Below are 26,602 nucleotides of genomic sequence, written 5' to 3' on the forward strand. Positions count from 1 at the left end.
GTGGGGCCATTGGAGCCAGCTGGACACTGTGTCTGGCATGGGGCAGCCCCGGCCTCTCCTCATAGAGGAGCCCCCTGCTGCCAGCACCTTGCTGTGGACACCCAGGGCATTACCAAACACTAAACTGTAGATGGACAAAATAATCCTGCAGCGCTGATGTTTGGATTTTCTTAAGACCTGAGAACATGCGACTTTTCCAACAAATCGGACTTAAAGGAAGAAGCTACATTAGCCAGCATCAATCACCTGAAACTTAGTTGTCTGTGCAAAATTTTTTGCAGTCTTTGACACATTATGTGGAGTCAAGTCATCTTCAGAGGTTCACACAGGTGTTGAATTGATTCAAAAGCCAGGACAACTGGCCTATTTTAGCTGCCTAGCTTTTAGTTGACTGGAGTGACATGGATCTCCACCTGGTATCTCAAGATGGACAGTCAAAATCCAAAGATTACTCTTGAAATTTGCCTGTAAAATTTGCTCTCAGGTGTGCTGTGTTGTACAAGGTGGAGGTACCACTTTCTCTTCACTTTCCAAAGACAACCAGAATAAATAATTTTAGGGTGAACTGAGTTTTTGACAAACACTGTGTATATAGTTTTATTTGCATTCAGTAGCTCAGGTCTGCAGAATGCATTCCTATATTTTGTGTGCATTCGGATATTTGTATACAGGTGGAAACGTTTGTGTATATCTGCAGTACTGCTAGAGGACTTTGCAAATTCACCATCTGATTTGTGAAGCTCAGAGTAAACCATGCCATCCAGCCTAAGCAGATAGATGTGTTGTACACCCTAATGTTGCTCTGGGACAAGATTAATTTCAGCGCGCTCATATTAATCCATTATATGTCTCTTTCCAGCACAAATGGACCCCCGAGGCCTATCTCCCAGACAAATTAAAAGTGACAGTGATGATGACGACCTGCCAAATGTGACCTTAGATAGCGTTAATGAAACTGGATCTACAGCGCTCTCCATAGCCAGAGCAGTACAAGAGTAAGTATCACATTCTCAGAGTGAGATGAGTATCACCAACGTGTTCCCTGGCTGATGGAGACACCAGCCATCGGCAGCTCCGTGGAGGTGTCCCCTCCTCTGCAAGCCGATGCACCTGCCGGCATCCTTTCTGTTCAGCCACATTCCCTTTAGGAAGAGATTGCTGCCTCTCTCTGCTCTCTCTGCTTCTCTTTTCACTTCTTTCTCTCCTCCCTAATTCTTAGATAAAGTTCCAGATTAAAATTATGTCTCCTGCTTTTTTTACTTGCAAAGCTTGTAGTGGTTTTTATATTCACTCCAGGTCAGACTTTCCCTGAAAAAAACACACTTCCTCTTGACTGAAAGCAGCATCAGGAAGCTTCATCTACTTGCCATCGAATAGAAATCACCCACATTTCTCATGAAGAATAGAGTAATTGAAAGGAAATTAGTGAGGGGCTTTGAACATTTTTTCCATTACTGTTATTTTTCTGTGTGCTTTTACTTACTGGAGGGACAAAAACCAGGTTCTTAATTTAATTCCTTTATTGCTTATTTAAAAAAAAAAAAAAAAAAAGAAAAAGTTTATCACTAACATTAGTAATTCTGTAGATGCATAAGCTTGCTCAGTCACTGTAGCAGCTGGAAGGGAACCAACTGTGAGGTAAATAAGTATTAATATCCCCATTTCATAGGTGAGGAAAATGAGGTTATGTGTAAAGGTCACCCTGTAAGTCTGAAGCAGAGCTGGAAATAGAACTAGAGCCTCCAGGCACTAAAGCCTGTGCTACCCCTACAAAACATATTACTCTATCCGAGAGGTTCAAACTGTGGGCATTCTGGACGTTATTAAATAGGAAGGGATATAATAAAGGCCATTAGACGCTGTTATATAATTTATTATAAATGCATTTTAAATGTTGTAACTCAATATCTAAAAGTACTTACATATTGTTGGTTTTTATTTTTTCCATGCCATCAATAGCCAGAAGCGCTGATGTTCCCAAAGCTATGTTCTGTATGCTGAGAGAAAACTAAGCTGTGTGTTGAGGGGGAACTATGTTTTTTGCATTGTTCAGGCGGTTGGCCAATGTGTTTTCTTCCTGAGGTGTTCCTTACTTCACCCTTTTCCCACCTAAGTCACCCCTCCCACCCACTCCCGAAGATGCAGGAAGGAAGAGGTGGTGTTGCAGAGAAGACTGGCAGTAGTGATTCTGCACTGCATCCAGCCATGCTGCCTCTCTGTTTCAGTTTCAGAGACTCTCTGTTTCAGAGAGTCCACCTTTCACAACCCAGAAGGGCTTTCACCAGACACCCGCTAATTCATCTTCTGGTCAAGCACAGTAACTGCGATCCTCAAATCTACATTCCCCCTAAGCAGAGAGGGAGTTCATTATGGCCAAGGCAGGGTGTTGGCTCCCACTGCAATTAGCATGCTCCCATTCTGACAGTGGTAAAGGAAGGAAACGATTCTTCACAAGTGACACTGCTGCTTGATTGACAGGCCTCGCACATATTTTGAATTTGCTAGTAACAACACCAGGCCCTGAAGTGCTAAGTATTTTTTTCTCAGTTTATAGCACACATAATAAGCCAGAAAAATAATACAATCCGTCATTATTTTGAACTAAATAGTTTTGCCTAATTAATGAAAAGAGAAAGAGGCATGGAGAGCTAGCAAATACTTTTAATATATGACTGGCAGGCAGATTCTATTTTATGTGATTGATTTTGATGGAACATTTAGAGAATTGGTCAAACCATGAAAAGTGTTTTCGGAATAATGCATTCCACAATTTGTGAAGGAAAATGTGTCGAATATTGCTTGGCTGGCTCTGGAGCATGAGAATTAAATTAAGAAATTTAATAATATAACATCAACTCATCCTTGTTACAGGTTATATTTAAACAGTAATCTGTTAGTTTATTTCAAAAGCCCCATTAGGAAAATTTAATTTGACTGTGATCTGCAATTTGTCTTATTTTTCACTTCATTCTCAGTCATAGACGCTGTACGTACAGCTGCCGAGCTGAAAAGAGATGTTAGCGCATTATACCAACTCCACTCAATCTATTTCTTCCCTGGTCTATAATATATTGCCTTACAGACAGGCTCCATTCCGTATAATTTTGGCATCTAATGTGTACCTTAATTTTAGATGTCTAGCAAAGCAGTCCTCTGAAAATAAAAGACCACATTCTACATACTGTTGTTGCAGAGAGGAAAGTGCCTTTGAAGCTTTCCAAAGGGAGATCCTGTGTGCTCAGTTTGGCAGCTAAACTTAGTAGTCAGGAATTTCCTCTGAAGACGTGGAAAGGCACCTACCATTCTGCTGAGTAACTGGGCAGCGTAGGTGCACGCATAGAAAGACCGCCTAAATCTTAGTAAGTCTTAGGTCTAAGCTAAGTGTTGAGGTGAAGCAGGCTGGACCTCAGAGCATTGAAGACTGTCCCATAGCATTTAGTCTTTCTTAAGTGAGCTTGTCAGTGCTTTCTTGTAAATAGTTCTACAGTTAACAACGAAAAATAACTTACTGCTGAGAGAGAGTCTTCTCTTTCTGTCTGGGAAGTACAGCATGGCACCTCCAAAGGGATGGCATTATCCTTTCCTTCAATATTATATTGCTGTTGTGCAGTCTTGCCTTTGTTAAACATAACACTAAGCCGAGTTTTTACATGACAGTGGCACGTGCCAGACAACAACGGACCTTTTCCAGGTTGTGTTTCAGACATTTTTTAAATTGTCCTTCATAAGGATATTTAATTATATATATGTATATAAATATATTTGTCTATTGGCCCTTATTCCCCAACTGCCTAATTGGACATCTGCAGCATAGGTACCTGCATCCAAGCTAGTTATCTGGCCTCACGGCACACGGAGAGCACAGCAGGTGATGTGCCCAAGTGGTAATTCTCTGAAACTATGCTAGCTGTCTAATTTAGGGAGAGAGTTAAGCCCATGAGCTCCCATTCCTCCCCATTGACTGCAGGCCCTGCAGTTCTCTGGTGTGAGGTGAGGGTAAGCCACCCCATGGCCTGACTCAGGGGTCACCGTCCCTGGGGGTGTTCAAGGCAAGGTTGGAGGTGGCGCTTACAGACATGGTTTAGTGGGTGGTATTGGGTGGTAGGGGGATGGTTGGACCAGATGGTCTTGAAGGTCTTTTCCAAGCTTAATGATTCTATGATTTTTAAGCTTGTTGCCTTGCAAATTACCCTTATGTGGCTAGGTCATAGGACACTTTGGAATGCTTATGTGACAGCTTTGCTTTTCGTGTCCTCTAAAAGTGAAGGCATCCTCCTGTGTTTCTGCTTTGTTTTAAGTCCACTATAGTCTAACTAGAAAAAAAAATATCTTACCAGTAAAAATTCTGACAATCAAACGCTAAGAGACACGTTTGGCATTAGTTCTTATTTACTTAAACAGAATGTAATTCACTTGCATATTTGTAAAATAACCAAGTATGACTATTTTTTCTCAGGAAAATTGCCTTCTTGCTGCTAGCTTTATATTGGCAGAGCTTGCAGATTTCTCAGTACTTCTTTCGGAATTACTTCATAGTCCTTCTTCAGTTCAGCAAACCCAATCAATAATGTAAAGTTATAGATAAACAAAGTCATTATTTCCAGCAGGGCACTTGGGTGAAATTTCTTTATGTGAGAGTGCTGCTTTATGGCAGTTCCTGTGCTTTACCATAACTTGGACTAGGAATAATTTATTAATCTCAGATAATTTGCTCTGGTTGATAATAAATATTGCCACGATATGTGGATTTCAGTGGGCTTTGCACTGTAAGCAACATTTCATCCTTTTCGTAGCATGTTTTACAAACTCATTCTGACATGTAGCTCTCTAACAAAGAACAGATTTGCCTCTATATACCTGACACCGCTGGGTGCTTATTACACAGCCAGAATAGCATCATATATTCAGGGTCAAACCTCAGATACACTCCAGAATTCTTTATGAAGCCAAGAAAAGAGAAAGCATTAGTCAAGCCCTAGAAGACCAGTAAAATTTTTAAGTTCCCCTTTTGGAGGCAGAGTGCTGTTCCCTCAGCATGGCAGCCCTCCCACCCCTCCATTGCCCTGATGCAGTGGGGCTCAGGAGCCATCCCATGGCACACAGCAACACAAACCTTGAACGGGGCATTCAGCTTCTTCTTGCCCTGCACACTTGCACCGTAAAACCTCAGTATTTCAGACCACGTAGCTCTCTCCCCCAAACACACATGCCATGTGATTTCTCCTACCGGCAGAGACTGAGGGCAGCAGTGGGAGAGGCAGAGGGAGGGTGGTTTTTAGTGTGAGCTTTTGACCAGTGTGTTGTTTAAAATCCAAAGATCCAGAAATTTCTCTTTCTGCCCTTACAGACATTTCTGCTCCTTATGAGGTGTAGGTGGAGGGAACCCCTTTGATGAAACCATTTTTCCACGTCAAGGAGAAGATGGACTGTGCATATAAACTAATGTTGCTTGAGTAAGCTTCTTGTTTCTCTGGAATGAAGCAGAGACAGAAAATTCAGAGAGGAAATCCTGAATACTTGTAGTGATAGCTGCAGTTAATTCATAGAAATGTGATTTGTCATTGGGATGTGACTGTGCTGACCTTTAGCATGAACTCTTTCTTGCGCTGCGCTGGATACTGCTGGGTGCTTGTAGGAAAATGAAATTGAGGGCTTTTACCCTACTACCCGTTCTCTTTGGCTACGTTACGTGATTGATACGTTAATGCTAATGTGATCATCTTACTTTATTTTTAAATTCTGCTCGGTTTTATTATCGTAACACAGCAGAAGAAAGTTTTGGTTACTGCACGAGAGAAAAAGAAAGTCCACAGCAGATAGACAGCACAGCCACAGTACCAAGTTGATAAGTAGCTTTTGAGTCTGATTTTTTTTCTTACCTTTTCTTCTCCCTCCTTTTCTTCAATGTAAATCAACTTCTGTGTTGATTTTTATCTCTTTTGAGGTTTATAAGTGTGTTCCCATCAGCCATTCATTTTCTACACGGATAATATCTGTTTTCCTGCTTCAGCTGCAATCATTACTACTATTGTGCTGTTCATTATAGGGAACTTCTGCCTCAGTTTTTTCCTCTAGTTACTGACAAAATACTTTGCCCTGAGTCTCCCAAGAAGCATAAGTGAGAGTGTTTTGGCAGTACTTGTTTGAACTTTGCTTCTCTCTCCTCTGGTACATCCACCCTCTGTGAACAAATGCTCAATTTAAAACTGGCACACAATTGGATGGTGATTTTGCACACGGAGAGCTGAGTAGTGCTGCTCCAGAATTTCTCAATAAAGCATTTTTTTCACTGGAGAATGCTAGTTTGTCTAAAGTAAAATTGTGGGAATACATCAGCTTCAATTTGACTTTTCTCATGAAGATTTGCCAAGTCTGGGGTGCGTTTTTCCATTGCAGTAAATTTTTTCCGAGCAGAAGATTGCTCAGTTGCTGCGATGCTCATGGGGGGCACTGGGGCCCCAAACAGAGAAAACTGAATTGGCCGTGAGTCTCCCACCTCCCCACAGACTCTTTTGGCATGGGGTTTCTCCTCAGCCCTCTCAAGTCACTGAACAAACCTATCTGACTCACCGAGCATTAAAAATGAGGTGCGTATGCAGATACCTAAGTGAGATGCACTGGTGACATAGAGCCCAGTAAGGCAGACAAACATCTGTATTGTGGTTGATGCCCCCACTTCATGGATATTTCTGTCCTAGTTTTATTTTTTGTCAGCAGTCTCACATCTGTATCCTGTGGCAGAAAAGAAAGGGACTGTGCTGTGAAAAGTGTTGCTGGGTTGGACAAGGGCTGGCAGAGGAGTGCTGTGTCCCAGCCAGCTTAGGGAACCCCCGAGCAGTACTGGCTGGTGCAGTTTGGACTTAACCTTGCAGCAAGGTTCGTCTCTCATAATTTAAGCTACCTGAAAGTTAAGCTCAAGTGTTTTGGATTTTCACAGTAGTAGAGTAGAGATGTGCATACTTCTAGGTCCAATTTTTGCATCTTTCATCCAACCCTTCTCAATCATCTCATGCCTTTTGGAGGTGCCTGTCTTCCCCCATGGTTATAAAGGAGCCTGCACAAATTCCTTAGGGAGAATGGTTAACCTTAAGACTGCTAAAGTTACGTGAGGAATTGTACTCTGTGTGGTTTTCTGAGGCCATGATAGAAGTCTGTGACTCGTGAAGAAACTGAACCAGTATATCTAAACTTGGGGACTATGCCATTGCTGTAAAGTGTGATTTATACTTACACGCAGTTCAGATAACTCAGTAAAGAAGTGCTGACTTCTATAGTGTATTTAGATTGCACTTTACAAACTTATTTGTAGACCTATACTATTCTATGAAGGTTCTTTTCTTTTTTTTTCTTTTGCATATGCCACATTTTACAAAAAAAAATAAATTAATAACTTGACAGGCTGGGCAATAAAATCAAAGGATGCCATTCTGTGCATGCACAGAGATTCTGGGATTGTTGGTGTGAAAATCTCTTGTATGTGTCTCAGAGCCTTTTGCCAGGATAACAGATTTCCCATCAGCCAGTGATCATTAGGAACAAGTGCCAGGTGGACGGCAACTGTAAATCAAAAGCAGCTTCTACAAAGAAGTTGCCATAGCTGCCTGCTTTGAAAGGATGGTATTGCTTAAATGACAGTGTATTAGGAGACAGGGATATTGTCAAATTATTCCCTGAAGAAAGCTAATGTGAAAATAAAAAGCTTTCGGCTTGGTCTACACAAAAATATTTTTTTTCCAGTCCACCCTGCAACAGTAAGTTACCAGTGACTGTTCATAGATGAGTCTAGAGCAAGGAGGCATTGCCATTAGGAAATCTGCTCTCTTCTTTTGAATCACTTTGAAGTGGTAGGCACTGAGCTGCAATACATATTTTACCATACCATTGCTAGGAGTAATATTTTCCTTTGAAGAGAAACATTTAAATTAATAAGCATAATAAGTTGAAAGAGCCAAGGAATCCCGGCCCTGTTAAAGTCCAGGTGAGTTTTACCATTAACTTAATTGCATCTAATGATCAATTCTGAAACCATAACAGAAATCTGAATGCTAAAAAGAAAAAAAAAAAAAAGTAACACTTGGCCTGTTTTGAGACCAGTATAGTGCAGCAAGAGAGTTATTTGTAACATTTGGGTTCACAGATAACTTTCTGTATGTCTCTTTCATTACCTTTATCCATTACAAACAAACTTTCAAAGATCTTGTTTCCTGGCTTCAGTTCAGTATCTATATTTAATTGTCTAATATAATTGTCGTCTCAAAAATAGATTAAATTTGTTAATTCATTTTAATTTCAGTCCAAGAAGTGCCAATCATTTCAAGGTAGTTATCAAACTTTGTCGTTATTGGGATTTTACACCACTAAACATGTTTACACAAGTGTGCCTTGGAATAAAACGCCCCAAAACAATAGAGTATGATTATAATTCATATAGCACTTTTTATCTTTGGAGTGCTTTGCAAACATTAACTAATTAAATTGTACGGGTCCCCTGTGTGTTCAAATATTATAATTATCTGCAGGTTAGTGACTTGCTTAAGGCACACAGCAAAGCAGAGGATGAGCTGGGATCTATTCCCACGCTAAATCCACTGCTCTGTGTTGCTCCAGAGTGAAGCTCTAGTCATTAGTGGTTAGCTATGTGAAATGCCTTTTATTGATGGAGAAGGATGCATTGTGTGATTGCTTCAAGAGCATGACACTGAAATATGAATTATAAGTAACAATATGTATGACTGCTACCCAGTTAGCAGTTTGTGTGCCTATTTGGCAGGAGTTTCCCCGATGATTCATTATTCAGCTTTTTCTGTATTTTCTTTCTAAATCAGCACAGAAAGCAGAGGCAGAAAGGTGTGCATTAAGAAATTCAGAGCTGCAGCAAATACTCGTCAGCGTGGATTAGACAGCAGAACTCTGCCAGAAAAAGCCAGAATAAAACTACCTCAGTGAACTGTTACCTTGACTTACTGATAAGAAAAAGAAAGAGCATTGTCCTCTGCTGTCACTTGAGCCAAAATTACTTCTTTTTTCATTATCTAGATCAGATAAGTTTTTATCTTTCCTTTTCCATATGGCAGTTCCTGTGATTTTGTGACAGACAAACATGCAGCACAATTAATTCTTAATAGCAGTGCTCATACCAACATATGAAAAGTGTTTCCTGAGTGTTCAGATCAGTGAATGCAAAAACATGAAGGAAGTTGTGTAGGTCCCAGGTATATGTAAAAGGCATGCAAAGGAGGGCACTCTTAAGACAGGAACACCATTCAGCCAGGCATAATTGAGTAAGCATGTGAATACAAGACTCTAAACAAACAAACAAACAAACAAAAAAACCACCAACAACAACAAAAACCACAACGTATTTTTTCTACTGTTCTCCTTTCTTCTTCACAATGGGGAAAGGTTGTCGTGGGTTTTCCCCTTTATTAGCTCCGTCTTGTTTCACTAAGAGTCACTCCACTGCAACCTCATTTCTCACAGCAAGTTCTTTTTAGGCTTCAGGTAAAGAGGAATGACAGGAGGTTCCTGGATGATGGATATAGAAGAAATTTTTGTGCTGAGCCCTTGTGCCGAAAAGGTGTCGTTGTCCATGGGTATGTGGCCGAGGACGTGACCATTACTATTTTGAACACTTCAAGGCAGGGATAATTGGAGCTTAAAGCAACCACGCATATGAAGTTACTCTAGGCAAAATGAAAGGAACTGAAGGCTGAAATAAGAGAGAAAGCAAATCAGTGGCTGAGACAATGTCTAATGCTGAGGTGTGTCAGAAGTAACAACAGTCACAAGTGCCAGAGTCAAGCTTCTTTGTTGTAGCCATGACACACAAAAGACACGTCAAGAATGAAGTTTTGGGCAACATTTTTATTTATTTATCCCCCTGGGATATACTGAGCTGCTGCAGGATAGTGATGCACGGAAATAGGAAAACTGAGGCAGGAAGAAACTAAAGAGGAGACCAGAGTGGATCAAACCCACTCTTGCTTAGCCTGTGTCATTAAGCTCAGGCAGAATGGAGTGGGCTGGCAGGTCAGAGGCTGCCCTGAAAAAATGCTCATCCTAAGGCTTGTCTACAGTGGCTGCTACATGGGGAAACCTCCAGCATTTCAAGCAGAACCCAAAAATGAGAGAGCTGATGACCATAGCTTTCTCTTTGGTCAGGTGGCCAAAGAGTCAGAGTCAAATAAGTTCATAGGAGGAGCTAGAATAATGACTGAATATACACAAATCTCAATCACAGAGGTTCTGAAAGTGGAAGAACAGGATAATGTTTAGTAAATTATTTGCTTAGCTAGAGAGGTTGATTCCCTTTGCACTCAGCATTTCCACTGCCTGACTTTTTTTTTTTTTTTGTATCACTGTATAATTTCTCTGAGCTTCTTAGCCACCACTAAGGCAGAGTCTTGCTTGCAAATGTGTTTGAATCCTAATAGCACGCTCTACCAAGAACATGCAGTTTTGTAATGGGCACACGCCTGTTAATGTACCACATGGCATAGAGATACCACTAGTCCCATACAATGTGCATGAGCTACATGTGCTCAGAGCCAGGATGAACCATGCAGGCACTTGGGACAAGGTGTGGACTGTCAACTTTGGGGTCCTGGTGGAAGCGTTGTAAGGTTATAAAATATGTGTTTGGCTCCAGCGGTTTCAGAGCACCTACACAAGGTATCAGCACTCCCTTAGTATCATCAGCAGAGAGTTAAATGCTCTGGTTACCTGCTAGGTGCATGGCTGTGGGTCATCTCTGTTCTCTGTGGAGCTTGTGACCTGATCATTAAAGCCAAAGTCTGGAAAAAAAAAGTTTACATTGCCAACTTCTCATTGTGGAAAATGAGAGAGCAAGCACTCTATTCAGAGCTTACCTGCTTCTACCTATTTTAAAACCCATCCTATCCTCTTCCTAGCAGCCTCACAGGAGGGGATCCACTCCTTCTAAAGATATGATGGGCAGGGGCAGCAGTCATGCAGCCACCTACCTGCGGCATAAAAAACTAGTGGTTAGCACACTGACTCAGGAAGCCAGATACCCAAGTTTGCCAACTGAATACAAGGCTAGGATGCAAAAGATACCCAGGAGTGGCCCCACAACATCCTTTTTCTCTTCTTTTTCCTCCTACACTGGTATTTTGCATTGGAAAGTGACTATTAGAGATCCCTTTTTATGCTGAATCCATGTTGTCGAGTGTGTTTTAGCCATTTCCAGAGCACAGAAAACCTTCAGCCCCGGAGGCAAGGGTTGGGCTTCTGGATCAGAGCAGCGTTGGGGTGGGAGGTAGGTGCTCAACTGTCCAGACAGGATGCATAGGCATGCACTTAAATGCCAGTTTCTCCCTTCTATTCCTCATCCACCCCAACATGAATGGTATTTTAAGGTACATTTTAATCTGAAAATGTGGCTTGTAAACTTGTTTGTCCCACTCAGATGTTAGTAAAGTGAGAATAAGGCAGCCAACTAGGGGCAGGAAACTCGTCAGCCATCTCAGGCTAAGTTGTCCCACTTGTGAGCCACAGCCTTTTGGCTTTCAGGCCAAACCAAGGGGAACATTGCAAGTTTTAGGTGTCTTTTGGGTTCTTTGAAAGATGGATTTTCTGGTGTTTTTTCTCTTTAGTGCCTAGATACTGGAAGTTCTTACCAGCATTTTAATTGTCTGCTGAATTTCACATCGGCAAAAATTCAGCATGCAAACACTTCTCATCTTCACCAGCTGTATTTTTTGCCTACCATATTGCTTATGTGTTAACTGGAACTTTATGTGTTAAATGGAACTTTATGAAAATAATTGTACAAAGTTTAGTCATGGTTTCAGAGTAATGTATTGCTGTCTGTATTAGCTTTGGGAATAAGTATTTTTTTAGTAAGACATGGAGTGAGCTAAAAGGCGATTATAAATTAATTGACATGGGAGAGAACGGTCAATGGCACGGTTTCCAGTTACCATTTTTCCAGTGCACATTGAGTTCAGTTGAGGGTTAATGGGGTGGGGGAGGTTTTGTCCAGTGCCTTTGGTTACCTACGGGTGCAATTGTGAAATAAACCTGTACCTAGTGATCTCATGGGACACATACCTCAGATGCACTTCTGCAGAATGCAGAAACTCTACATGTGGAGTGGAGAAAAAGGGTGGGAAAAGCAATGTCAGGCCATGATAGAGCTGATAAATTACAGATTGCTATGAAGGTTCTTTGCAGCCTTTTGTCATTTTGGTGGCAGATTTCTGTCATTATCAGAAATTTATCATTTAGCAAATGGCAAAATCGAACAGTAAGGAAGACAAATATTTACTGTACACTTCAAGCATAGAAATGTGAGAGGTTTGAAGGATGCAGTGCAAAATCTTGGGAAAAAAAAACAGATTATTTGTAAATGTTGAGGTGCCAAGTTAGGCCACAGGTTACCAAGGGCCAAAGGTAAGAGCAGTTAGATAAATCTAGAGAAGTTTCTTTTCAAGTTTCCTTTTACTTTCAACAATTACTGTGCCAACCCCAACCTGAGCATTTTAACTGATCGCTATAAAGAATCCAAAATGTTTGCAGTGCAAATGCAATGAACAGCTAGCGTGCTGTAACATTTTTTTATGATTCATGTTATTATTCTAATATTTTTTGCTAGCTTCTTGGGCGTTGTCCTCAGACTAATTTTGTGGTACGTCTGAGGTCTAAACCACAGAGGGAAGGACTGAAGTGGGTTATTCATAGACTTGGCTTTTTACAGGTTTTTCTTTTTTTCTTTTCTAACATGGTGGAACTTTTTCAGAAAGCCAGCTGTCTGTTGCTTCTTGTTTGAGTACATGTAGTAGATCAGAAGTTGTCAGTGAAAAGGACTACTCCATGTAGTCCAAATCACAGCATGAGGGTTTATGCAGCTATTACATAGTACGTTTGTATTGTTCAATATTCCAGATAATATCATAGCAGATTATCTATTTTCCCTGGAGTCTCAGTTTTAAGTAAAAGCATTTATGGCTAGGTCATTCTATGGTGTGTTAGGAATAATGTTGCTTAAGCAGCACAATTTTGGGAGGGGATGTGTGCTCTAGCCTCTATTCCCTCTTCACACAATGTCTGTCTGCTCAAGATTCTCCTTAATGTTTTCTTCTTGGTCAGTGATTATTTTTTAATGAGAAAATGTGATCCACCATGATCCAGAATGACCACCACCAAGTGACACCTGGGCCCTTAAGCCTTGACTCTACTCCCACACAAATTAATGGCAGAGCTCCTAATGACCTGTTTAGTATTAGCTGGGGCCTCTACAGAGCAATTTCAGTTTAAGGAGGAGTTTTAAAACGAATGGAAAAATCTTAAATCCCTTCCATGCTGAGGCCGTGTGCTTACTTTGCAGTAAGTGTTCCTCAACTTTGTCTAAGTCCCCTGCAATTGTTTGGGGTAACTTAAAATTCCTAATTGTCTGTGTTCAATTTCCAGAGAGAGCATGTGGGGCTGTGCCAGGTCAGCTGCTAACCCTTTTCGTTTTTTCAACTCCAGGTATGAAGCATTTTATTGTGTATTATATAATGTTCTGTTTTATTGACAAAGCCTAGTAGCAGTACTTTTCAGCTTTCTTTCCCTCTTTATGTCATGGCTGGGGGATATGTGGGGCTGGGCAAGGTCCAAAGTTGATTTTTGGTTTTGTTTTTCATCTTCTGGGGGCTGGGAGGGTGGTGGTGTGCATTGTGGGAAAACTGCAATTTTTCCAAATCCTAGTAAAAAAAATATGAGAATAGCAAAGAAGAATCCTGTCTAATGTTTGATAATGCAGTTGAAAATGTCCAAAGTAGCCTACTGAAATTGAGTAATAACCTACTTTACCCAAGGTTAACGTGGATCAACGTAACATATGTTCTAATGGGTCATTGTCAATTACCACGAAATAGTAGATGAGCAAAGCTGTAAAATGTAGGAAGAGGTATTTGCAAACATCTCCTTGCTGTTTTTTCAAGGATGCCAAAATCTTAAAACCTTGCTGTGTAATGTGCCTAGTAGATAACCTGCTTTAGAGTGCAGAGTTTACACCGAAGTCCAGCGGGAGGTTCCAGCAAGTGTTGTAATACCAGTAACACCATCAGGTGCCTCGGGTTCACCTCGCGCATACAGGTCATACATGACAGAACAGGTGTACCAGTGCTGTCAGGGATGCTGTTTTTGCTGGATTCATTGCTCATGCCTTATTGGGTTTAAAAATGGTATGCAACGAAATGTCAGCTCTCGGTGTGTCTGCTTGTTTGTCCTCATCTCTTCCTTTGTTTTGTGGGCCCGTAAAAAGATTTCTTTGGAGTTGTGTTATGTGACAAGTGTAAACCCGTCAACTCTCTACTTTGTTTACCCTTAGTAATCCACAGAACCTCTATCTGTGGAGTACCAAAGGAGAAACAACTTCCTACATTCACTACAAGCAAATAATTGCATCAGAAATCTAATTCTTCATGTTTATAAGCAGATCTAAGCTTCGTAAGAAAATTAAGATGGCATGTTTAAGAGCAATTACACTTTCAAATTGCTAATGAGTAGTCAAATACCGAAGTCGTTCCTCAAGTCTCCTCATATCACCAATTTGCAGTTAATTGCATTACAACTAGTATATTTATATTAAAAATTTGCAGGATTTTATTACTCAAACACTCTCAAAGTAGCAGCAGCAACTTCTCTTTTAAGACCAGTACAAAGCTTTTGAGATTTACTTGAGAACAAAAATATAACGTTATTAACAGAACTTGATGCCTTGAGAAGATATTTTTATTTAAACAATAATAAAATAGAATTTCCTTTTAGAAGTTTCCACTCAAAATTTCAGTGTAATTGAACGTATCAGTATAGCTTCAGAAACTGCTGAAGAAACTACTAATCTCTCAAAGTGTTAATAAATAAATAAATGATAATAAGTATTAATAAATAAATAAATGCCTCGCACATACAATTTTAGATACAGACTCAGCTATAATTATTAATTATAGTCTATATAAACACTTCTATTCTACAGGAAGCATTTTCAAGAGAGAGGCTTATGTTGTCAATTTTTTTCTCAAGTTTTTATGTTGATAATAATTTGCTCAAAAAATTCATTTTGAATTTACACATACCATAACAAAGAACATGATATCCTACTAGTAAGACCCCCTGAACAGCCTGGATGATTATAAGTAGATGAAGATTGCATGGGGCATCTCAGTGCTCTAAACAACTGCAAATTTGTTGGCTCTGGCTGGAGTGAGATGAGGCTGAAATATAATATTTTGGTAAGGCACATAGCTGTTCATAAAACCCTAAACTTGGAAGAGAGATATAGGGTCTTCTCTGTCTTTTTAAAATAATGGAGCAAATTGTTCAGGAAGGTCACATCTGTCAAACCTTGTTTAGGCCATGTGGGCCTATCTGCAGGGTGAAAGGTGGAAGTAAGGCCAATGAGATGAATTTAAATTTAATCAGTGTATCACCTAAAATTATGAATTCCTATGGTTCACTTAACACTTCTTGCACTGCTAGGAGTATTCATCACAGCTGGTCTTGCTTCTTGGAGTATAGAGCTATTAACAGCTTAGGAACACTAACTACTTGTCAGAAATGAACTGTTACAATTAAATAGAGCTATGCAAGTGTATGTATTTCATTTGAATGAAATTTTACGCATCCTCAGTTCTCTTCCTTTTTTCATTTTTTTCTTACTAAAGTTACGTTTTCCCCCTGAATTTCAAGAAAGCTATTTTCCATAAAATGATACTCACAGTGATGGTGTTTTAGTTACGAGAGTGCAAAAACGTTCACAGATATTTGATTTTCTTTGTGACAGCGGGGGAACAGAGTGGATCACAAAGTCTTGAAGAAACATTTTTTGTAGGTTGTTCATATTGTGCTCATGAAATCTCTTAGTTTTACTCAAAACCGATCCCATGCGTTCTGCATCTGATGACCTCCATGGATGGCCACAGGCCATCTGTTGCTCCAGTTCATGCATGTCAACTACTCTTTTCTTGTGGTACATTGAGTATTTTGTCCATACTGCCTCTCCTGATCCAGAAGTACCCCGGTCCACCATTTCACTGTTGACAAAGTGATGTCATATGTGAATTTCAGGTGTTGGCAGGCACAACGTGCCTCTTTATCATTGGTGTCTTGGAGGCAGTACTGCTTTTATCTTGTGTAATTTACCAGCCCCCCCCCCCCCCCCCCCTTTTTTTTTTTTAACACCTGGTTCCACAGACTCAGCCAGATGGGAGATGTTTGGCAGCTGAAGGACCCAGATGCCAAATTCTGGAATATAGCTTTCCTGCATTGGCACATGGGTTCATTGCTGGCTCCTTGGCTTGCACCTCTGCTAGTTTGTTGGCTAGTAGCTGTCTAGCTGGCAGCTGTAGCTCTGGGGCTGCGTTGGGGTCAGGCTGCTATGGAGTTGGATGACTTCACTGATCTGAATTACCCTGCCAGACACTGTTTTCACCTTAGTTTGCTTTGACTCTCCTCTATTCAAAGACAAACGTTTCTGCTGTTCTGTTTTATTCCTGCTGTTTGTAAGGCTAGCTCAAAGTAGTACTTCCCATTTGTCACCAGTTTGAAAAGAAAATAAGCATTGCATAGTACACTGTTTCACTTGTTAGGATTCCCATTAAGTCGTTAGGAATGTGAGGCCCAGGTCGGTACTTGCAATTCATCTCTAGCACCAAATTGTAACTGCAGAGCACTGGATTTTAGAATAATAAATTATTGTGCCTGAACTTTGATTGCTTTCAACCACAAGTGAATCTAGCCTCTGTCAAACATTAAAAGCAACATGTTTGGGGAGACAATCTGGATCATTTTTAAGGAAAAATAATAAAGAATGATGATGATAATAAATAGAATGTAACTGCCAGAAGAAAATGCTTAATCTTCTCTTTGCCTGATTTGAAATGTCCTTGTTACATACTTTAGTTTTAGCTCATTTTTTTATTATTTTTTTTTAAACTGAGGCAATAAAAAATAAATGCATCTAGGATAGCCAAAGAGTTTGAAGCAATTCCCTAATCTGTGCCTTTTCCTCCTTGCAGCTCAGTGCATAAATACTACTTTCAGTGGGGAAAAACTGAAAAATCAGGAGGTCACTAAGACTCCAGATACTTGCAGTAAAGTACAGATTAGTCATACCTGCTAGGAAATTTCTCCTTCCTTCACTCAGCTATTCTGAGAGCATGTCGTGCTACACTGGAGGCAGTGGTACCTCCATTTCACACTCACAAAACATTTTTAAACCTTGAGCAAAAAGCACTTGTGCCTAGCTGAGACACCAACTTTTGCCTGTAGGTTAAGGTTAAGTTCTGCAGGGTGCTCTGACCTCTGAAGAAAGACTCCAGAATTTCCTCTTATAATCGTTGGAGACACACACCTCAGGAGTGATCAAAGGTCTTACGCATCTGATTTAGCTGTATACTTCTCTTTCCTGTCTAGGGAGCTTAAATGCTTCCATAGGAATACCAGCCCAGTCACATTAGAAAAGTTTTTAGGGACTGTATAGGGGACCAGCAGGAACTAAAAGCATCTGCTTCATTTCGAGGTAGTCCTCACAGCTTTTTCTGGATGATAACAGAGTAGGTATGATTCTTTTGAGAAACAAGCTGGTAGCACCAACAGCAGTGCTCCCACTTTTTGCAGAGGAACATCGTTAACTTAGCTTGTGAGGTGAGACCTGTGTTCTCAGCACAAGCATCGCAGAGACATTTTATTCATTAGGATCCTCACACAGGCCTAATCACATGGGATATTTGTGGGATGGTGGAGTTTTTCATCACCCTTCTTATTGAATATAGTGCACTGTATAAACAAGGAGCAGAGGATGAGAGTGGGTAAGGAGAGCCTGAATCATGCCTGAGTGTGGACAGGACTGGAGCTATAGGCTTAGCTCCCTGGAGCAGTGTTAGAACAGAAACAGCCCTGGACACTGAAACAGAGCTTTCACCATTTCCTTCTTGAAGCTGAGGGCCCAGATTTCCATTATGGAGCCAGGATCCCCCTTTTCTGCCCAGCTTTTATCCCCGTGATTCTTGCATTCCTTGAGGCAGAGTAACCTCGTTTCCATCGGTGCTCGTGCAGAAGACCCAGTGTCCTTTCAGGCAGTTTATTCCTGGGATGGGGGAGATGCCAAATGAACCCTTCTGTCTGAGGACTGCAACCAACATCTCTCCTTCTATGGCCAAAATCATATGAACACATGGGTACAAGGCAGGAAGTTGCCAGTGCCACTACCATCAAAACTCTGCTTCTGTTTTGGGGTTTCTTCACAAGATGTAGGCAAAGTTCAGGACATTGCCTTTGCCTGTAGATGGAAAATGGGCACCTCCCAGAGTGAGTATATGTCTTGTGGTAGTGCCTGAAGAAGCTCTGGTGTTACAGTGAAGGACCCCATGAGTTTCGGGACATGCTGGGTATGCCTATTGATGCGACAGTGGCTGGGAATGTGGTCACGGATGTAGGGAAGGCTTTTGTGTGCCTGCATTGCAAAGCAAGGTTTCAGCATGCTGGTTTCCACACCTCCTTCAAATATTTCACTTTTAAAATTGTATTTTCTTCTTTCAAATGAGCAGTTTTTAAAATGTTATTTTTTTTTAATTTTTTTTTTAAATTTAACTCAATTTTAAAAAATGTTTTTTAAAGTACAAGAATTAAAGTTACTGTTCCTTTATCTGGAGGATTCCTTTTTCCCTTTTGTCTATCAGATGATGGAACTGGCTGTCCTTAATTTTTACATCTCAGCCACAATTTCTACACCATTAAAGAGTTTCTTGTCACTTTGTGTATCCCTTTGGCTTTAGAAATCATATGTAAAGGTAGAGCAAATGTTTGTTTGTTTTTAAAAAAAAAAAAAGGTGAATGTTGCCCCTTACACATTCTTTTCAAGTGGAAAAACAATATGTGGTACCCATTAAAAAAGGGAAAATAAACACCTGCAAAGATGATTTTCCCTTCCTTTGCAACTCTAGTATATTCTGTAGCCCAGCTAGTGCAGCCTTTAAAAAACATTTTTAAACATGCATGCTGCCAAGAGGTTGCTTTAAAACAAGTATAAGAATTTCTTGTAAGGCCTGCACTTATTCTCATAAGTGACTGCAAGGGATGAAGAGAGATGACAGAGCAAACAAAAAAATCCCATGTTTTGTTTATCAACAACTCTTTTTTTTTTTTTTTGGCCTAATGGCAGATACTTGGAGAGAGAATCTGTTTACTTCTGTGAAAGACCTGCTTAGGGTTTGCTGAATCCCAAGGCAAAAAGAAGGCATAGTTTCCAACTTGCAAACTATTCACTGTGTGATGAGCTAAAGTCATTTGTGGGTTTGTATGTTGCGTTTTGACGTGATTAAGTGTTGTAAGTCTATTGATTTCATGCTGGGGATTAATGATGCTGAATGAAAGAGCATCAAAGAATAAAACGTGTTTACATGCCCAATTAAAATACCCTAAAAAGAGCCGGAGAACCTGTTATTGGATAGGAATGAGATAGGGCCATTCATGCATTCTGCAGCAAAAGGAAGCTGAATTAACTTCCTTAGGCATGGAGAGGAGAGCGAAGATTTGATAAGGATTGACTGTACTTTCTGAATGCTTAACACTCGTGTTTGACTTATTATTTTGGAACAGGGGATTAAAGATTTTTCGTTATCAGTTGCTGCAGATCTGTCGTACTGAATCACTCCAAGCATGATGCTTAGCTGCCTGTGATTAATGAGACCATCTTTTAACTTGAAAACTTGTTGATGATGGCATGTTAATAAAGGACAAAACCCAGATATATTCAGTGCAACTATGGGCATGAGATACAGTAAGGATAAGGATGGTGTTTGCTGCTTTGAACTTGCATGGTACTTTCAGATCTCTTCGCCTTAGCATATCAACTGAAAAAAAATCTCATTGTTACCTTGAAATATTTATACTGCTAATTGGTTTGTATCTGCCCTCTGCAAATGTGTTTAATGGCTGTTTAAATTCACGGATCATATCACGATTTGCTGTTAGGTGTCATGTTTTGTTTACCAAGATACTGGTGGATGAAGATGGAAAAGACCTATTGTTAAATCCATCCTGTTGAAAGCCCAGTATAGACTCCTCTAATAGTATTAAAGTGTCAGTACCCATGACGTTAGCCAGAAGGCCAAGGAGAAAATGTGTTTCTGCTGTATCATCTGTGAAGAAGGATGCCGTAATGATCAAGTTAGCACGTGAAATACTTGATGCCCTGAGCTAGGGAAAAGTTCAAACACGCAGACTAATACAGCTGAGTAAATATCTGACAAGACCAGCTCGTGCACACACAGTTTTTCTCTGCTGATGCTCTGATCCGGATTAGCACATGTGAAATGAATTCAGCATTCTGATACAAACTCCCATTGTCTCAGAAGGGACGGAATAATTATCCTGGGTATGGGGCAGTGGAAAGTGGGGGGGGGGGGGGTTGACGACGTGAGATTTATTTATTTTTCCCCATTTCCACTACTTAATGCAAGACCTGAAGCCCTTAGTTACAGAACAAAGTGTCTGAGCGGTAACTGAGCTTGTGCAAACCCAAGAGAAGAGTAATGACTGCTTCTTGCAAGCTTCCTGCCTCTGTGCAGGTGCAGGAATCAGGAGCGCCTGAATAATTCATAATGTGCAAATTAGCCCCAGCTTGCTCCCACTACTCGAATCCTGCTTCTGCTTGCCTACCTAGTTGCTGGAAAGAAGAGAAATAGAGGAAGCTGGTGAAACTGGGGAGGGCAAGGCAAAAAAGTGCTGCAGCTTAAGGGCCTAAGCCCCAGAAACTGCTCGACGCTGGGTGTGTTTGAAGGATTATGGAGGAATTGCAATGTGCATTATTCATTATTTATGAAGGCTTTCCTCTGGAAGCAGCAAGCTCTGGGAATCCATTCTATTGCTCTCGGAGAGGAAAAACTTCCTTTTACAAATTAAGTTTTTCCTGCTTTTATTGTTACTGTTTCTAAGAATTATTGTGTAAAAAATAATAATAATTAAAAATCTTTCAAAAGCCCATTTAAAGCCTGTTAAGCTTTTCAAGGGAGTGTGCCTTTATTATGTTGAAATATGTCTGAACTCAAGGGTCTGGAGAAATTACCCTGGAAATTTCAGATGTCAGGATGGTTTGTGCTTGGCATAAATGAGTGTTCCAAGAGCTTGTATGAAGCTAGTTATGTCTGGAGATGTAATGTGTAATCAGAGCTCGTATTTTTATCATTTAAAGGACAACAGTCCTCTACTTGAAGTTGTTAGTAATAGCTTCTCTGTGGTTTCTTAGCTGATTTTTTGTTCAGAAGAACAATACAAGAGGCAAGTTTTGCTTAATCCTTCCACTGCATGATGCTGCAGCTCACCCAAATACTCCCAAATACAAGGCTTTGCTGAGTGCTGTTTTTAAGGCAGAGGGGATTCCGGACACAAACCTGTGAGAGATCCTTGAACCGTTTGTGTGTCGCAGGACAGAGAGGAGCCTGTCTGAAAAAGGCAGATTGTTTCTGCTGCCTGTATCTGAATATCCCTTTGAAATCTCTCCTTTAGGAGATGGAAAGACGCGACCTCCCCAGCAGGAGCAGGAGCAAGGTAAGGTAGTTCTTCATGTCGGCAGGTGCTCGTATGGAGGGAGGAAAAACTCTTCATGTTTTTGCTGTGCTGAATGTGGAAAGAGAAAGGAGAAAGACCCAGCAGAAAAAAAAAAAAAAAAGCTTCTTTTTTAGTGGTCTGCTTTTTTTTTTTCTGCCCCCCCCCCCCCCCCCCCCCCCCCATATTCCTCCTTCCTCTGTTCCCTTCTACCCCACCCCCTCTTGGCTCCTGCCTGCAGCAGCCGGGTCACGTCGCCATCATCTGTTTTTGTATTTCCCTCATTTGGGTAGCTGCAACACAAGCTGGCTCTCGTTTCTCGCTGATTCTGTCATTTCCGCTAGGCCCCAGGCTGGGCGGGCGCCAAGACCAACAGGTGATCCTTGTGGCTGCCGCACAGCAGGAAGGAGGCTGCGCGCGGAGGAGACCGCTCGCCAGAGGGGCTGCCTGGCCCCGCTCCATCTTGCTGTATAATTAACGCCCCCTCCCTCACACCCCCCCATACCGAGCAGAAAATCTGTGCGGAACGGCTCAGCTGTGGCAGCCGTCCTGGGAAAAACGTTAATAAAGAGTGCCGCGAGAACAGCGCTGTGCAAGTGCAGGGGTGCGCTTGGTCTGAAGAGAGGAGCTGTGGTTGGCCCCCCGCAGGGACACCTCGGGGCAATGCTCACGGACTTTCTTATTAGTACAGGAGCCAGGCTGGAGTGAGGTGCTAATTCAGTTAAGCTTTTTTCTAAAAAAAGCAGCTTGCGACGTCGCGTGGGGTTTATTTGGGCAGGGAAGGGACATCTCCAGTCAGAGAGCTGGGGGCGGCCGGCACAGAGGCAGTGCAGGCTCTGTGATCTCTGGGCATCTCCACTGGGACAGCATGACTTCACAGTAGGCATTTTTAGTGCACAAGAAATGCTCCCAGGAATCCTCAAGACCTTATTTATTTATTTATTCATTTATTTTGAGGAAACTCATAAAGATGTTGTTGCTTTTGTTTATTACTACTTTATTTAATAAAAACAAAGTTATATCTAGGAGGTGAGAGTGCCTCCACAAAACCGGTTTCGAAATACTATCTCCAAGACTTAGGTTAACCCATTGGCATATCCCATAGCGTGAGATAATGTGTCCTTGGAAACTCTAACTGCTTGTTTGTATTTGTGAGGCGGGCTGATGTCTTAAGATAGACGCTTGGTAGCCTTAATCCTCTGCAAAATAGATGGTATCTCAAATGCTTTCTGCTCGGTACACAAGGAAGCTAAATTGCCTCTTCCCACCTGTGGAGTCTGCGTTAGTGGTTTGAAAGCTGAAGGCTGTACAGAGACAAGGTCTGTAGGCACATTCGCAGGGAGCTGGGCTGTCTCCCAGTGCACCACAGCACAGCTCAGCAGCAGGGCCCGGCTGCTGGGAGAAATGAACTGGGAGGCCTCGATCAGCTCTGCCGGTGAAAATGAGGTGTTGCAGCAGATCTGCACAACAGCAAGCGTGCGCAGTGCCTGCCTGACCGTTCCTGTGGTACAGAAACCAGAAGCACAAGCAGTAACGAGAGTAAACTCAGGAATGAGCCATCAACATATTTAGTAACGCTTCTAGCAGCTAGTCGTCTGCAATCCTTTTAAGTAAGGCAGGAATCTGGGATTTCGTTTCTCTGGGAGGATATGTTGTTCTGCAGTTTGTCAGGCATCTGAAGTGGGAAAAGAGCCCTAGCAGGGACACATGGCATCCCGGAGGTAGTTTATGTGTGCGGAAACCTAAAGGTGATTCAAGACTGTAACTGCAGAAGGTTCTTCATGATTATTTAGTTTATTTCCCTTGGACACGTCTCCCTGTGCTAAAATGTGCACTGATAGATATTATCATTATTTGTTAGCCCTTTTTGCCCCTTCTTTTCTCAGTGCTGGTTTACTGCTTTCATGCCTTTCAAAACCTCTGGAGTATGAGACCAATAGCAGGGACTGAGCTGTTTCCTTCGAAACAAACAATTATTCTGTTCTCTCCTCTGTATCTGGTGAGATATCCTATTCTCTGCATTCGCAGTGGGTTGTGGGCAAACCCGAATAGTGCCTGCAGCTGGCTCTGCCATCCCTCTTGCATCCCCTTGAGTTAAGGGGCTAGTTGGAATAATTTCTTTATCAGGCATTTACTCACTGGCTGGTGACCTCTGCATACGCCCCTGGGCATGAAGCAGAAGCTGTTACAGCGAGGGCAGGCAGGGTGACCAGCCCGGTGACCCCATTTCATCAGGATGCAGCGGTAATGGTTGGAGAGGCTGGAGAGCAAGCAGAAATACCTCCCTTCTGCAGGCAGAAGTCCTCGCAGGAGTACTGCCGGCTGGAGAAAAGCATCCTTTGGCGGCCCCTGGAAAAGTCAAGTTTTCCGATGCATTTGGCAGGCAGCCTGGAGCAGATCCATTCCTTATGCCAGCCCCGTGGAGCACCACCCCTTGCAGTCCTCCCTCCTGCTGTAGCACATACCTTACTATTATTAATAGTCTGGAGGCGCCAGCAGCGTGCTTTGTTCTGGGCGGTATGCAGTTGCCCAAAGAGCAGGGGGTTGTATGGCAATTGTTTTTGTACTGGGAGATGTATTTGGCAATGAGCACTCTAGTTTTTCCTGGTAGTTCTCTTTAATGCACCTTCCTCTGTTTTGCCTCCTCCCTGGGCTGTCCCCAGTGCGGCCAGCAGGCAAAGGATGCTGCAGTCCCTCCCGCAGAGGACAGGGAAGTGCTGTCAGCACACAGAGGTGTGAGAGCAATGGATTTATATAGCATCATAGCGCTTCAGTAGGAATACATCACCTACACCAAGCGGCCTATCCAGTTCCCCAAACAGTGAGTCCTAAAAATTAAATGAAGAGCAAGTAAGAGAAACACATCTGTTGCAATTCTTCTAACTTAGGCTGAGAGCATGCAGAGTCCCACAGTGTGATTTGTCAGTGCATTACATCGTGTGCAGGGACATGAGCTGCTTCTGGGTGTTTGCTGTGGTGCGTCTTGGCCCAAAGTCAAAGACTTTGTGATGCCATCCTGTGAAATCAGTGAAAGCTTCAAAATCTGGGGCTGCTCTTTGCTAAAATGTAGATCTTTAATGGTCATGTTTATTTTGGAAATGACAAGATTTTCAAATACATCTACTTTCGGGCTTCAAAATCTAAGCAAAATAAGATACAGATTACCATGCAAGCAAACGGTGCTTTTGGAAAAAAAACGTGGAGTGAGAAAGCATGATAACAAGACATCCCGTCCCAGGGATTTCTCCGAGCATGAGGAATAAGAATTGGTAACGTGCATTGAACCTCACGTCCCCCGTATCAGTAACTGTTTGATGTTATTCCTGTGACCTGTATACTTCCTCTTGTTACACCATCTCCTCCCGTTTTTCCACCCCGTGCAGCTCTACTGTTTCACTGAGCGCTAGCTCCGTGTGGCACATAGTTTGTCTTTTTAACTACTTCGTGAAGTACTGAGTGCTCTTTTGGGTGCCATAGAAGTAATAATAATAATAATTTGCTAGGTGTACTGTGTCAAGTTTTTTTGTGTTTTTTTTCTGCATTGTTTGTTACACAAGGGTGACTACTGCATGCTGATAACTCAGAGGTAAGATAAACCTCTAATGCAGGAAGGGAAGTGATTTGGTTTACTTACGAATACCCTCAGAAACAAAAGTCTGCCTTCCAGTATACCCGCACTTTTCTAGGATAGTACATTTCACTTGGATGCAGCATCACCAAAGGTCAATAGTAATCAGGGCTAAATTGCTTCTAACGCAAAGGTAACGCAACAGCCTCATTACACCAGTCATCGTTTTCATTGTTAATTCCATGTTATTTAACTTCTCTCTGGTTTCTCCCCGGTAACTGTGGCAATAGACAGCCAGGCTGAGCCATCTACTGCTGGTGCTTGAAAGGTACAAAAAGCATTGCAGAGAGAATCGATTGACTGCAGTGGCCGTATTGGGCAGAGACCTTACTTGAACCAGAAGTAACCAGAGGGAGGTGTAAACTGGCTTAGTTCTCCAGCAGACCTCTGGATATTAAGGATGCACGCAGCGGTTCAAGGCAGGCATTCAGAGTCCGGTCGTGTTCAGATCACATTCCCTTGGCTTCCTTGTTTTCGCTGCGTGTGCTTGCAGACGAGGCAGCAGAGGGGAATTCTCTAGCTTTTGCATTTAACATTAGACATGTAATTGGGTGGAGAATTAATGTAAACTTAAAATAATTTAGTTTCACAGTCATTATACTCCTTTGCTTTAAATTATTTAGCTTTGTGTCTCTGGTATCTCCCAAAAGCCCTGCCATTACTGATCAACTGGCTCTCTTTATTAGCTTGTATTTTCTCCTAAAAGCAAGGCCTCGTGTACAGTGTAATTATCCAGCAATGCCAATTAACTGCATAATTCCTTTTTCTGTAAAACTGCTGTGTAAATTACTTTTCATTTCACGAAAATGACGAGTATGGCAATTTTGCAGAAGGTTTTTTGTTATTGTCAGTGTTTTTTTTTTAATCTTTTTTTTTTAAGGATCCCCTTTCCCAGCCACCCTCTCCATCACTGTGTCGTGGTAAGAGATCATTAAATACTGTTGTGTATAATCTTGGTGCAAACATTACGCCATACAGTGATTTCAGAGCAGAAAATTAAAGTCGTTTCCATAGTATTGGTACTTGTACCACCAGACCTGATGAGCAAAAGTTACTAAGATACTCTACTCTCTTTGAGCAGGGATGTTTTTAGGGAAAATGCTCTTAACACCAAGGTCAAGGAGACTTATTTGGTTGAGCCAGCTGTTGAAATTTCTGCCACTTCTCAACTTTTCAGTCTGTCCATTGCTGCTTCCAATATGCTTCAGTCACCTTTGCAGCCTGCACGTCCTGTTGATTTTGGCTGTCGTTCCTTCCCCAGGCCTAAAGCCTTGACAGTGGCTCCTCACCTCTCTTCCAATGTCTCATGCTGAAACCAGGAAGCCCACACATCTCTCTTCCATGCCCTTAGCTAGTTCTCCATGCTCCATACACCTGCCTCCTGGGCTGGATGATACTTGAAAAGATGGCATGTCCTTATGA

General features: G+C 41.7%; 1 protein-coding gene across 12 annotated transcripts in view; it reads left to right on the forward strand.

Annotated features, from left to right (window-relative positions):
• The window catches only part of KLF12 (KLF transcription factor 12), a 248,643-nt gene that overhangs the window by 168,540 nt on the left and 53,501 nt on the right, over window positions 1-26,602 (forward strand). For 9 of the 12 annotated variants that reach the window (XR_010827454.1, XM_048079122.2, XM_048079115.2 and 6 more), the window contains 3 exons: window positions 860-995; window positions 13,432-13,491; window positions 21,514-21,555. Coding sequence is in view for 11 of the 12 variants with exons in the window: in XM_048079122.2 (XP_047935079.1) it covers window positions 860-995; window positions 13,432-13,491; window positions 21,514-21,555 (238 nt within the window). In the remaining variant the exon portion in view is untranslated. The remainder of the gene's footprint in view (window positions 1-859; window positions 996-13,431; window positions 13,492-21,513; window positions 21,556-26,602) is intronic. The other 3 variants (XM_066987684.1, XM_066987685.1, XM_066987686.1) reach the window with 3 other exon arrangements.

This window comes from Anser cygnoides, chromosome 1 (genome assembly GCF_040182565.1).
Source record: "Anser cygnoides isolate HZ-2024a breed goose chromosome 1, Taihu_goose_T2T_genome, whole genome shotgun sequence".
NCBI classification, from domain to species: Eukaryota; Metazoa; Chordata; class Aves; order Anseriformes; family Anatidae; genus Anser; species Anser cygnoides.